This window comes from Cyclopterus lumpus, chromosome 21 (assembly GCF_009769545.1).
Source record: "Cyclopterus lumpus isolate fCycLum1 chromosome 21, fCycLum1.pri, whole genome shotgun sequence".
In the NCBI taxonomy this organism is placed as follows: domain Eukaryota; kingdom Metazoa; phylum Chordata; class Actinopteri; order Perciformes; family Cyclopteridae; genus Cyclopterus; species Cyclopterus lumpus.
Genome location: NC_046986.1, coordinates 21,468,683 through 21,482,719, shown reverse-complemented (window position 1 = coordinate 21,482,719; position 14,037 = coordinate 21,468,683). Strand labels below are relative to the sequence as shown.

The window sequence follows — 14,037 nt, the reverse complement described above, 5'->3', positions numbered from 1 at the left end:
TTTAGCAGCAAAGTGGAAAGAGAGATGTCAGAGGAAGAAGAAAAACAAGTCCAACAAATAATCAAACAGTAAAGGTATAATAAATAAGAAAAATATGTTTTAAAAAAAGGAATACAATATAACCAGATTTACTTTGATTAGTGGAGTGGATTCCTCATCAAAGCCAAGTACTCCACTGTGTCCTTGTGCTTACAATGTTATAGACCTGCACTACCATACATACCATAATCAAATAGGAATGGTGATGGTGTTGAGAGTCACATGGGGCAGAAGTCTTTCTTTACAATAACAGCACTTATCTCCCCTTCTTTCTCCGGTTGTTATACTATACATTAAACACGTCCTTTCCATTACATGTGTCCGTCTACTCTTTAAGATTTTAAAATAGCTTAATCTGGAAAACATTACACACCTGTACACACACACACAGACACACACACAGCGTTTCTGTTGTGTTCATACGTGCAGCAGATTTTAAGTCCCTATTATTGTCTTGTCCCAAAAGAGACCGCCTTATGGAAGATCCACCGGTGCTCCGGGGACACTCCTCTGGCACTGATAGCATCCCCTGCCATCCAGGACATGGAAACAAGCTTTGTTATCGTCATCATAAAATACATCATTATTTCCCCTCTTAATTGATGATGATGATACTCACAGAGCCGACTGTGTGTCACTGCATTTAATGACAAAGGATATAATTGAGATTCTTTACCGAGTTTTTATTTTTATTTTCATGTATAGCTTAAAATAGGTGTAAACAAACAGTTTGGGTGCAAAATAAGTGACAGCGCGAGTATTTAAAAATGTTGCTCGTCAAGCCCCACTTATTCTCAGAGCTTTGGGATTTGAATGCATGGAGATGGCCTACGAGTAAACACAGTTTGACTAAGTGGTTTTGCTTGTTTATGGAACATTCAGTCAATTTCCTGGCAAAAAAAAACAAACTCATGAATACAACGGAAAAATGACAAAAGTTTTTTTTAATCAGGGAGAGGATGCAAGAGGGTGTCTGAGCCACTGAATAAGATGGTGTATTTGGTTGCAGCTGTAAATCTGTGGTGAGAGGTTTCCGTGTGAGAAGGCCCCGAGGCTCGAGTGCTGCGTTCTGTCCTGCCTCTCCCTCGGTTTTCCTCTCAGTTTCTATCAAAAGCACTCAGGTTAGGTGAACCACAAGTAGAGACTCCCCCAAGCTGTGAACATTAGTGTCAATGGGTTGCGCCCCACCTTTTTGTCCAGTGTGTGCTGAGATAAAAAGATAAATAAAATGTTGTTTGGTGTAAGCACGCAGCAGCAGAGAGTACCACTCTTCATCCTCGCCCTGAAGGCTGCTGGTGCTGGTGGCAGCGTCATGCTGCGGGGGACGCTTGTGGTGGTAAAAAGGGTCAAATGAGGCCTGAGGTGAGAAATGCAGCTAAGGAAAGGATTTATTTTCCAGCAAAGGCACTTTGAAACCCAAAGACAGTAACACGGGAACACGCTGGGTCGGTAGTCGACTCTAGAACTATTTGGGGAAACAAATTGCACCTCCATGCAACTTGACAGAAGTTGAAAAGCTTCAAAAAGACTTGGTGAAATGTACATGTACTGTAATTACTGCCTGAGCAGCCTCTACTTAATATTGACTTGAAATGGGATGAATACTTATGCAGTCAAATATTTTTCGCATTTCCCCCAGGCTCACTGGCCCCCTCTCGGGATCCCCAGGGGGTCTGCCTTGCCGAGCCACTCGGCCGGCTCCGGATTCTCCCTGACCTGCTCCACACCTCCCGCCCAGGCCTCTCTGCTCCCAAGGCCTGTACGACGCCACACTCTGGCCCCGGATCTACCAATAAACAACTGTGAACTACTGTTGTATTTATATTGCATTATATTCATATCCATATATATATATATATATATAGTTTAGTTTACTGTTATGGAGGCCTGGCATCCTTGTCGTGGAGTGCATCAATTTAGAAGCACGATTAATATGATTTTTGTGCAGTATTCCTAGTTGAGGCGGCATACATTAACAAGCTTTTTGTCTTTTTTTTATGTTTTGGAAATATATATTCGATTGGGGGAACAAACAAAAAGTCATAAAGAAAGAATGTGGCCGATCGAGAGGCCCCTCTCTCTCTCTTCATCGCCCTGGCATCTGCCTCCTGGCCCATCAACGCGTCTCTTCTTCTCCAACAGAGTAACACGTTGGACCTATTTTGCAATGCGCTGATACAACTACACGGTGCAATCGGTTGTTCCTTCTGGCTTTGGAATTTGAGTTATTAACCAGTTATGATCTCAGTTGCGCCTTCATGATTGTCATGACCGGTTCCGGTCAGCAGGGGGCGACCGTTCATTCATGAAGCCGCATCACCTCAATGGGATTCATTTAACAAAACCACCGACCACGCGCTCCATTGTTGTTGCACCGTCCGGGACAGGTATCGGGCACTAAACATAATCATTAACATGACATATTGGATTTTGATTTAATATACTTTTCTAACTGTTCACGCTCCGGCAGCAACACCCGCAGTGCTGTGTTGCGTCCGCGTGAACCGTGTTTGCGTCAGAGTGCGTTGGAGCTGAAGTTTCCAAGTGACTGTCTCCAAGGTTGTTATTGTCTGCTTGTAACAAGAGAGGAAATACAGTCGTCTGCATTCCCTCTGACCTCGTTCATTCAATGCTGTCAAGTCTTTGTTTTGTTTTTCTCTCTCTCATGAAATGTAATAATTCTGCATTCGATTAAATTATTTCACGATCACCATGTTTAACAGATCCTTTGGAACTTCTCAGAAAGTCCGACCGGTGTCAGAAAATGTGTGTCACCTTTTCTCTGTTTTTTTTTTGTTTTTTTTCCCAGTTTAAAAATAGCACGAGCACATGTTTTTTTGTCCGGGGGGGGGGGGGGGGGGGGGGCGTTCGGGTTGTATGTGAAGCTTTGAACTGTGCGGCAGCTCATTTCACAGTCCTCCCCTCCCCGACAGCCCCCTCGCTAATTAGCCGATCTCTGCCTGGATGCGTCTCTCTCTTTCTCTCTCTCTTTTGTGTGTGTGTGTGTGTGTGTGTGTGTGTGTGTGTGTGTGTGTGCGTGTGTGGGTAACTTGCTAGACAAGCTTTGAAACCGTTCATTCATCTCTGCTCCCCACAGCGGCTGTCATGGCAACCGCATATGACTGGCAGAAAACAGACCGCAGTGTCTCTTGAGCTGGAGTCACACACACGTATCTCTCGCTCTCTCTCTCTCTCTCTCTCTCTCTCTCTCTCCAGATGAAGGGCCGTGACACCGAGCGGACCCCATCAGGACCGCCGCGGACTGTGAGGTGGGTCAGAGGTGGGACCGGGTGAGGTAACGGGTACACTGTTCACTGCAGACCATGCACTGATGCAAACATGACTTCAACGTGTGGGGTTTTCTAGTCGGGGTGTCTGGTGGTATAACCCTTTTGTTGAATCCTTTTTTTTTTTTTTTATGTATTAATCCCCAGGGCCGTGATGGCGCATCGGGCGTGTCAACCACTGCTTCCCACTGGGAACAAGTACCTGCAGCAGAAATGGGACGAGGCTGCCTATGATTTACACAGGGGCAAGGTTGGGACACACACGAACCCTGCTGCGGCTTGTGGAGGGGACTGAATGCCTGTTGTCGCACATCTTTGTGAACGTTTTTATTACAGTCACAAACCAACACAATTCACTATATTTGTCAAAACCAGTACGTTTTTGCAAAACTCTCTACAAAGCGGTGTGTTTGTTTTTTACCCCCCCCCCCCTCCCCTCCCCTCCCCAAGGTGAAGTCAGCCAAACCAACAATAAACACGACTCCACCAAAGACCTACAGTCACCTGACAGCCAAGCTGAAGAACCTCAAGGTTGCTGCTTTCCTCTCTCTCTCTCTCTCTCTCTCTCTCTCTCTCTCTCTCTCTCTCTCTCTCTCTCTCTCTCTCTCTCTCTCTCTCTCTTTTATCCCTTTTCTCTCTCACGTGTTCATCTCTGACGTCCACAGGGCGGCAGCAGATGTGTCTGCCGAAAAAAAAATGTTTTTAAAAACTGAGAAAAGAATAGTGCAGCGAAAAATAATAATGCTTTAAAAATGTCCATCCCGAACACTGCGTGGCGATGTCTAATCTTGTGTTATTGCACTAAGCTGGAGGAAGAGCGCGCGATGAAGATGCGGAGGGAAAACAATATGCTCGCGGAGAAAATCGCGCACATCACGAGGATAGGTGGAGGTGTGGACAACAGGAACTATTACGACGGAAAAAGGTCAGTGGAGTGGAAAGTATGCGCATTAAAGTGAAGCAAGTCCTCCCCCTTTGACACCTGGTCGCGTGTTTACTCCTCGTCGCAGCCTTGGCGAGAAGAAGCGACAGCTGGAGCTGCTCCGCATTACCAAGGAGAATCAAAAGATCCTGTTCCGTCTCGGCCAGTGCAGGTCTCATTATAATCGGAGGAGCTGGCACGAGGGCTGGCTCCAAACTCTCAAAGTGATGGACAGCATTGCGCATTACCCACGAGGCAGAACAAGCCAGCAACAGGTTCTTTAAAAAACATAAAAACACACACAAAAAAAAAAAAACATTATTACATTAAATATGCACAATATGTCACTTCTGCACTCACAATGACCATCATGTGATCTTAACTGGACATCATAATAGAGGTTTTATTTCAACTTCAGGGCCCAGGAAACCCCGTAGAGAAGTGCGGCGATCGTGAAGAGCAGAAGGTCAGCGCCGGTCCAACCGCACACAGTCCTGCAAGACCCAAGGCCGAGTGCAAGGCCGAGTCTGGGGGAAAGGAAAGGATGAGAGGAACCAGCAAGAAAGAAGGTAGAAGAAGAGAGAGACAACTGGACATAGCAACGTGCCCTGAACCAAAGGCACCTGAGAAACACACCCCACGGGATGCGCCTGGGAATCCTGCTTCTTGAAGAGGGATACAATGTGGTTTTCTAGTAGCAAAAGTGTGTCCTACATTTACTATTTGTACCATCGGCAGTTTAAAAAAAGACTACAGAGAAACTGGACCTAAATCCTGTAAAACTGCATGATAACCTTTTTTTGTATTTTTTTCCTTTCACAACAACAATAAATAAATCGAGTACACATTTGTATCTTTTTTTTGTTTTTTTAATCTATGTACTATTATTTTACAGCTAGACATAGAGCGAAAGTGTGTGTGGGGGTTCACGCGGAACTGTCTAGCCAGGATGAGTTTCCATACGGCACATTTTGTACAGGACACCCGTTGCAGAAAGAAGCCGCGGATTTGACTCTCCCCTGCTAGCAAGCTAGCACGTACTGTTTTGTGCATAGTTTGATACAGTGTCTCTAAGAATGACACGCTTTTGATAGTTGGAGCCATAATTGTTAGAAATAAATCCCAAAATGAATCTTGAACGACTTCGAAAGCGAGTACGGCAGTACGTCGACCAGGTACGAATTAATATATTTCTGACTTTTTCTCTCTGTGTTGCTAGCTAATGCTAGCTTGATAGCGATATAGTTAGCTCTGACTGGCTAGCTAACTTAAAAAAAAAAAAAAGAAGCTATCACCTGGGCGACCAGCCAGCCGCAACAATAAAGACACATGTGAGTGACTCGTGCCATGTCTTTGTGTGTCCCACAGCAACAGTATCAAAGTGCTCTGTTCTGGGCCGACAAGATAGCGTCCCTGTCTCGCGGTGAGTGAGTGCGGTTGGTGCTGGAACCGTTGCACCAGCATGCCTACCGATCTGCCACCTTAAGTCACTACGTTGCTGTTGCATAGGGAGAGAATACGTGCTCAATCTGACATTGTTGTACACTCAGAGCTGTAAATACACTTGACTCTTAATACAGTAGCCTGACAACCGTTGCAGTGTTTTCTTTCCTGAGTGGCCTGTCAGTGATGACTTAACGTCAGAAGTTGATGACCCCAATACTCCCTTCTTTGTTTGGCATGCAGAGGACCCCCAGGATATCTACTGGCTCGCTCAGTGCCTTTACTTGACCTCACAGTACCACAGAGCCTCCCACGCCCTCCGATCACGAAAACTTGACAAGGTAACTGCAGGTTGTTGAGTATGTGCAAAGGTGTGTGAGCCACAAGGTATATGACACAAATCCAACGTATGTGTATTTGAAATGAACCCAATCACAACAATGTCACTGTCAGTCCCTGAAGTCAGTCCCTAGTCTGAAACAACAACATGTCCTCTCTTCCACAGTTGTACGGTGCTTGTCAGTATCTCGCTGCTAGGTGCCATGTAAGTAACTCCCTAATGCACACTGCATCAGTTCTAAACCCTTCACTACATGCACTGCAGAATATAATATTAAGAGATTCCCACCCAATATTGTCTATGCTTTAAATGTATTAACTTCTTGATTGTTTGGTCTAGTATGCTGCCAAAGAGTTCCAGCAGGCCTTGGATATCCTGGACTCAGAAGAGCCAACGATGAAGAAGCTGCTGGACAGGAGTGGGAAAGAAGACAGTGGGACACCAGAGTCGGCCAAAGATTGGGACATGTCCCCTACTGCCGTAAGTCTGGACTGCCATTGAGACACTGGGATGTATTGAATGTGCTTAGATTAGAGATTGTTGGACTGTCTTGTCTGTGGTGCACGCTCTAATCTTCACTGCTCAATATTGTTCTGTTTACCACCACTCACATTTGCTTTGATCAGCATTTCGTTTGATGCTGTTACTGGAAATATGTAGCTGTACTGTGGCAATGAATTTCCGTTCAGTGTCTTCAGCCGTGTGCAGTTTGACTTTGCACAAACACTCTCGCTACCACCACAAGTTCAGTTGTGTTTACGTTGTTGTATTGTAGGGAATTCATATACTTCCCAGTAGCCTTAGTTTCACATATGCAATCCCTATAAATCCTTTATTTATTCAAAGTGAAACCCAATATTAGCGCTTTCTTTTTCGTTACTGTACATCAATATCGATTGGCAAAGAGTGCAAAAGCATACATATTGACATTAATGCTAGCTAGTTGAAAGTTTAAAAACAATCCAATTTTTCCCAGAGGAAAATTATAACTAACAATAAAATATATTCTTCATCCACACACTAGGCAATTATGAGAATTGTTTTTAATCATCAGATTTAATTTGAATGTTGAACTACTACACAAAAGATGAGGTAATCTCTACTGACATTTATATTATGGAGTTCACCTGCTCAAAATAGTAGAATGGATTGTATTCAGTGGCAAAAAGGTGCCATTTATAACCACTGTAATCACAGTTGAGTGCCGCAGATATCAATTTATTTATGTAACATTTAATGGATATGAGAGTTGTTTCTGAGTGCTGCCAAGGTCTGGTCTTGTTAATGCCGTAGACGTAGCTGAAAAACTATACATTTATGAGTAATGTTATAGTCATTGACTCTTTCTGTTCTCTCTCTTATTACGCCTCTGAAATGTTTCAGGTCAACAGCTCCATCTGCCTCCTGCGGGGTAAGATCTATGATGCCATGGACAACAGGCCGCTGGCCACCTCGAGCTATAAAGAGGCCTTGAAACTGGATGTCTACTGCTTTGAAGCCTTTGACCTTCTAACGTCCCACCACATGTTGACCGCACAGGAAGGTGAGGCTGATCTGTGGCGATTATGTGCACTGACCTATTGATTCTTCTACAGATGTGATGTGTATTATCATCATTTCAAGAACTTGTAAAAGGGCAGTGTATGTGAAACCTGTTGTTCATTTTTCTATAGAAAAAGACTTCCTGGACTCACTTCCCCTGAGTCAACAGTGCACTGAGGAAGAGGAGGAGCTCTTACACTTCCTATTTGAGAATAAGTTAAAGAAGGTAGCATTTATTTATTTTAATTTTTTATGAATTGCCGGATAAGTCTGATATTTGTATTTTCTTACTGTGTACTAATCCTTTGAAAAGACCAACACCTACAATGAATTCATCCAACCAACACGCACTGTCTTTGTAGACAAAGCCTGATATAACTTAAAGGTTTTCCTCTGTGTTACAGACACATTTTTGTTACATTGTTGTCTAAAAGTGATTGAAGGCTCATTATTTATCGACATTTTTGTGTAGAATGTCATTTTACTTGAACGAACATGGACTTGCAGTTTGTTTGTAGTCGATCTCAAATACACCAGTCTGCCTTATCTTTTAATTTGAGTTCACAGAGAGCAAACAACCAAATGTTGCTCCCCGGTGTTGCTGCGCTCCAGGGTTTATTTGTACACCGTAAATATTTATTGAAATGCAAATGTATATTATGGATATTCTTTTGTCTTAACCCCCCCCCCCCCCCCCCACCACCCCCACCACCCCCCCACCACACACACACACACACACCCACACACACACACACACACACACACACACACACACACACACACACACACTCTCCTCCTTCCCTCTGCAGTATAACAAGCCCAGTGATTTGGTGGTGCCAGAGATGGTCAATGGACTTCACGACAATTTGGATGTGGTGGTGTCTCTTGCTGAGAGACACTATTATAACTGTGATTTCAAGATGTGCTACAAACTCACATCAACGTAGGTGTCTTCCTCTTAGTCTGTTGTTGATCTTTGTGTTATGTGGAGATGTGTAAAGAGACATTTAGAGGCCTGCATCCGTCACGCCAACATCACACATCGTAAAATCGCCTCAACCGGAGAAAGTGGTTTTAACTATACACATCTATGGATCTGTGTCATTGTATCGCAACAGTCAAACCTCCAAAACAAAAAGACAATGAATAATGCACAAAATCACAGTGTGGTATCCAATCATATGATTTTGATGACACTTTCTATAAAAGTCAACAAATTGCTGCAGTAGAAGGTCTGTATAAATGCATGCCCGCTTAATGCAGCTCTGTTTTTGTGTTTCAGGGTGATGGTTAAAGACCCCTTCCATGCCAACTGTTTACCGGTCCACATAGGAACTCTGGTGGAGCTTGGGAAAGCAAATGGTAAAATATACATCACATTCGTGCAGAAAGCATGTGTTGTCTGATTGCTTCAGTATAATAGTTAATTTGTTAATTTTGCTCTCTAATCTGTTTTTTGTGTTGTCCCCCCTGCAGAATTGTTTTACCTCTCGCATAAACTTGTAGACTTGTATCCAAACAATCCAGTAAGTGTCTATTTCTCTCTTATTTAAAAAAGAAAAGTTGTACATAGTCTTTAATAACCATCATAAACCGTCATCAGGTATCCTGGTTTGCTGTCGGGTGCTACTATCTCATGGTTGGCCATAAAAACGAACACGCTCGGCGCTACCTCAGGTATGCAGTCGCACACTCAAAAGGAAGTACACCCTGTTTAAGGCCACAGAGCGGCCCGTTTCATCTTTTGGTGCAGTGATGCATATTATATGATATTGTGTGTCTCCTGCAGCAAAGCCACCACGCTGGAGAGGACGTACGGCCCGGCATGGATTGCCTACGGTCATTCGTTTGCGGTGGAGAGTGAGCATGACCAAGCCATGGCTGCCTACTTCACCGCTGCCCAGCTGATGAAAGGGTACATGACGGACGGGCCCTGACGTTGTCGACTCCATATATTTCACTTTTTTTAATATCTTTTTTTTGTCCATAGACATACCTGTCTCGTCAGCCTGCATTGGCAATTTTGTTATTTCTGGTGACACTGGTTTGTGTCTCTCTCTCATCCAGGTGCCACTTACCGATGCTGTACATCGGCCTGGAGTACGGTCTGACCAACAACTCCAAGCTGGCGGAGCGTTTCTTTAGCCAGGCCCTCAGCATCGCTCCAGAGGACCCGTTTGTCATACACGAGGTGGCGGTGGTTGCCTTTCAAAATGGAGAGTGAGTCATGGAGCCACAAACACAAACAACCAACACTACTACCAACTACCTCCACAAAGGTAGCATACATGTTATTGGCAGCACACAGCTGCCAATTACTTGAACAGATTACAAGAGGACAAACTTTCTCATGAAATCCCACCGGTATCTAGTCATGCAGATGGTTTTAGTTTGATTTGTGGGAGTTTTGATATCTCTGGATAAAATACAGTTAGTCAACTGTTATATTAAAAAAATCACACATTGAAGTTAGGAAAACACGTAGACACACATTTAAGTAACTCATAACGCACCTAATCTAAACTACACACATTGGTTTATCTTTAAAATGTTTTTCACCTCCTGTCGTTTTAGCTGGAAGACAGCAGAGAGGTTGTTTCTCGATGCAATGGAGAAGATCAAAGCCATAGGAAACGAGGTACCTGCTCATTAATATTTACTTACAAAGTGTGAATGACGAACGACTTGAAAACACGGCCATGTCCATGCTAGAGTTATTAATAATGTGTTCTTTTTTTCTGTTTTTCTTTCAATTAAAAGGTTACTGTGGACAAATGGGAGCCTTTGTTAAACAACTTGGGTCACGTGTGTCGGAAATTGAAGTAAGTACGAAGCCAATTTTCTCAGGTTATTTTGTCTACTTGAAGTTGGCACATACGCTCCTCGTATGAGAGGCCGAGTTTATCCCAAGAGGATCATTAAAGAAGATCGAAGAGTGCACTCTGCTTTAATTCGTTCTTCTATTATTATCCCCTCACCTTCCTCCAACCGGCTTTTTTCAGAGCTGTGCTGTCGCAATCATTCAAAATGCAGAGCCCTGATTTGGAATTCATGAACAGACCCTTTAATGAATTATGCATAGCCACCACTCAATAGATATAAGGGCCTTTGCAGAATGTGTGCCACACAAGTGGTTGTTTTGAAAGCCTTGTGTAGTTTTTATATAGAACAAAGGTCAAGGATTAATGCGTTAAGGTTGTTCACGCATCCATCCATCCATTTCCGTTCCTTGTATGTAAAAAATAAAATAGAAACACAGCTGCACATGTGCTGATATGAAAACTCTGTAGTCCATGAGTTATCTTAGTGTAGGAGCTATTTATTTGATATTAGTATTTAGACACTTCCCGCTGGGTTGCTTCGCCAAATCAACGTCGTAGCACTGTGGGCATCTGCGGTTATATGTAGGAGTAGGCAGATACAGGACCAGCATGCACCTGGGTAGGCCTGTGGTTTTTTACCAGCAGGAGAGGCAGTGTTAGGAGTTCCTTTGTTCTTTTGTTTGTTTAGTTAAATAAATTATCAGAAAAACAGAATCCTGAATGGACAATGCTTTCTTTTGGCTGCGTAAACCACAAACCCAGATCAGATTTATGTTTGTTTTTGATTTATTGGATAAATGGCCACGACACTTAGTATCACTGAAGTAGGCTCAATATGATAATCGTTTAGCTCACCTAACCCACCAGGTGATTTATTACACAGAAACATCTGAGAAGCCGTCATTGGAAACTGTTTGGAAAAGGGCGGGCACTTTTTGAAAAGTCTTTTGGCAGGTCATCGAATGAACCATCTGTCAATCAAACCCCTGACCGAAGCCAGTCGGGCAGAAGAGCAAAAACATCTTTTCCATCGAGAAAATCCTTAATATTCTCCAGTCCTGATATGTAACCGATTCTATTGCAGCATCTATGCCAACGCCTTCAGAAGCCGCCATTGTTGTTAAGATCGAGCAGTCGCCTCTGTGAAGCCTGACGAGACAGATTTTTTCAGTGTGATATCACAAGAATCCAGCTGGCGTGCGAGATTAACCTTTGGCTGGCACTTTAAAAAAAGGGTTTAACACAACGGTTCTCTGCGTGTTTTTCAACATGACTTTAACTGAAGTATATGCTTTGGACCATCTACTTCTTGTGTTCTGATCAATTTGCAGCTATCAAAATATTTTAAAATGTTCCCCTGGTGCACCCATTTGTCACATTTCTGCAAGCATTATGTTGGATCCATGGATACAGACTTTGTACATTGTGGTGTTTGTTTCTGTAGAAAGTATGACCAGGCTCTGGAGTACCACCGTCAGGCCCTGGTGTTAATTCCTCAGCACGCCTCCACCTACTCGTCCATAGGATACGTGCACAGCCTCATGGGGGACTTTGAGAGCGCTATTGACTACTTTCACACGGTATAGTGCCCTTTTCTTCAGCCCGTAAGGGTTTGGTTTCTAACTTTAGAACCTTGAGTCATGAGCGTTTTGTTTTTTTGTTGTAAGAGCTGCAGTTTTTGTACTGTGGGACTTAGTGTTTCTATTTTGAATGGAATAAACGCATCACCTGTGATAAGTCGATCGTTTAGTTTTTTTTTCTCTCTGTTTGTCAACAGCTTTTGTTTTTGAAAGAAACGTTAGAAGTCGGTTTGGTTTCTTTCTGTGCAGGCACTCGGACTGAAAAGGGACGACACTTTCTCTGTGACGATGCTCGGCCACTGTATCGAGATGTACATCGGTGACACGGATGCCTATATAGGTAGGACACTTCAGATCAGTTGTCTTTTGCCGTTGAAAGATTTTTCATCCCTTGGCCTTTTCATCAAGCTGAATTGAAAAATAACTAACTCAGCCGTAGTGCTACTAGTCGTCATAATTTTGACCCCAAACAGAAATCTCAATAGCAGACATCTCAAAACCACCCACAGACAAATAAGCATCTTTAAAAAAAAAATTGTTTCTTTTTGTTGAAAGTACATTTCAAGTCTGTCGTCACTTTGTCTCAACAACAGGCACGGACATCAACGACAAGGTGCGCGGCAGCTTGAACACTCCCGCGCTGATAAAGATGCTGAACACGTCGGAGCCCGGCGAACTCCTGGCCACCCCGAGGCTGGAAGATGCCGGCATCACATCCTTGGAAACTCCCTTGTCGAACCAGGACAAGATGATGCTGGAGACGCCTCTGCGACTCTCCCTGACCCTCGAGTGCGACATGTACGAGAGCGACGTGATGTTGGACACCTTGTCGGACGCCAGCACGTGAACCCTGCGTCCCCCGCCAGGAGGCGGAACTGCTGCGGCAAACGCGTTGTCACAGGCACACGTATCCGAGCCCAAGGGGTCAGCTATCGAACCGAAACTCTGGCCGCGTGTCCTCCAACAATGGTTTCCTGTGGATTCTCCCTCTTGTGCATTAAATACGGTCGTTCCTGTAAGTGACAAAACGCAGAACATGCCGTCGTGAACATTATGAGTGTGGGTGAAAATCTACACAGCGACCTTCTGTATTCATTTAGCAAGAATGCACTTTAACAGGGAGAATTAACATGTGCCTCGGTGCAGGGGCCGAGTACTTGGACCTTGGGTTCAGCCCGGAGACACTGGGAACACGCGGCCCTCTGACACTTGATTGGACGGAGTAAACACAGCCGCACACCATCTAAAAGACTAACAGTCACGTATTACTGCCTATGGCAGGGCCCTCCGTGTTGCTCTCAACCTGTGGATTTACAAATTGAATAAAGAGACAGCTAAACAAGCATTTTTGTTGTTGTTGGTGAAAACAATTCTTGGTTACTCCTCCAATAAACCATGCATTTATCTTAAAAAGATTTGGGCATGTCTGTGTTTTGTGTTCATAAGTGGTTGGTTTGTAATGGCAATAGGGCTTATCTTTTAATTTTCCATCCACAAAATGACTTTCAAAATATAGTTGTGATTTCTAAGTTGTTTCACACCTGTTGCAGCTTGAAGTCCTGCCTTTACAAACATGCTCTAGTAAATGTTTGAATTACTCATTTGAACAAACAAGACCATTTTACATTGTGTTTTTATTTTATTTGAGATGCTGAGGTAATGATCCTGATTCCCCACATACGTATATAGTTATTAGTAGTTCTAGAGTTAAGCCAAATAGTAATGTCAACACTTGGTAGAGAAACCATTGCGGATCCTGTGGTGTGTTCACGTGCACCAACGCATTAACGTAAAATCAAAAATGTACCTTTTTTATTTATTTCTTATGCCAACCCCCCCAAGAGGAAAAAACACGTAGTGTGAAACTGACCGGAGCTCAGACCTTCCTCTCAAATACCGTGCTCCGGTTTAGGGGAGGAGTGATATCTCTCAATCCATCCCCTCCTTCCCTCCATTCTCTTCATACCCAATTCCAGTAGTTTTCCGATCACCTCCCTTCTTTTCTCCCAAATGGAGAGCGGCTGCAATAGCTCCGAGAGAGATGGGCTGCACTCCGTCTAAA

At 43.7% G+C, this 14,037-nt stretch overlaps 2 protein-coding genes across 3 annotated transcripts; both read left to right on the top strand.

The window, feature by feature from the left end:
• Positions 1 to 2,345: 2,345 nt before the first annotated feature.
• si:dkey-83m22.7 (uncharacterized protein CFAP97D1) lies at positions 2,346 to 5,101 on the top strand. Of its 2 annotated transcripts, none has more exons than XM_034562060.1 (7): positions 2,346 to 2,426; positions 3,256 to 3,308; positions 3,474 to 3,576; positions 3,777 to 3,857; positions 4,133 to 4,251; positions 4,337 to 4,523; positions 4,667 to 5,101. In XM_034562060.1, exons 2-7 carry the CDS (start codon positions 3,256 to 3,258, stop codon positions 4,916 to 4,918), a joined length of 795 nt encoding a protein of 264 aa, XP_034417951.1. In that variant the 5' UTR covers positions 2,346 to 2,426; the 3' UTR covers positions 4,919 to 5,101. The 2 variants fall into 2 exon arrangements, with proteins under 2 accessions (XP_034417951.1, XP_034417952.1); XM_034562061.1 differs by lacking the exon at positions 2,346 to 2,426 and adding an exon at positions 2,437 to 2,598.
• Positions 5,102 to 5,214: 113 nt separating this feature from the next.
• Positions 5,215 to 13,382, top strand: cdc16 (cell division cycle 16 homolog (S. cerevisiae)). The gene is made up of 18 exons (XM_034562480.1): positions 5,215 to 5,423; positions 5,617 to 5,671; positions 5,935 to 6,032; positions 6,197 to 6,235; positions 6,371 to 6,511; positions 7,415 to 7,574; positions 7,705 to 7,799; positions 8,383 to 8,516; positions 8,856 to 8,935; positions 9,050 to 9,099; positions 9,177 to 9,250; positions 9,363 to 9,488; positions 9,641 to 9,793; positions 10,148 to 10,211; positions 10,334 to 10,395; positions 11,840 to 11,975; positions 12,225 to 12,315; positions 12,569 to 13,382. Exons 1-18 carry the CDS (start codon positions 5,376 to 5,378, stop codon positions 12,820 to 12,822), a joined length of 1,860 nt encoding a protein of 619 aa, XP_034418371.1. The 5' UTR covers positions 5,215 to 5,375; the 3' UTR covers positions 12,823 to 13,382.
• Positions 13,383 to 14,037: the final 655 nt, after the last annotated feature.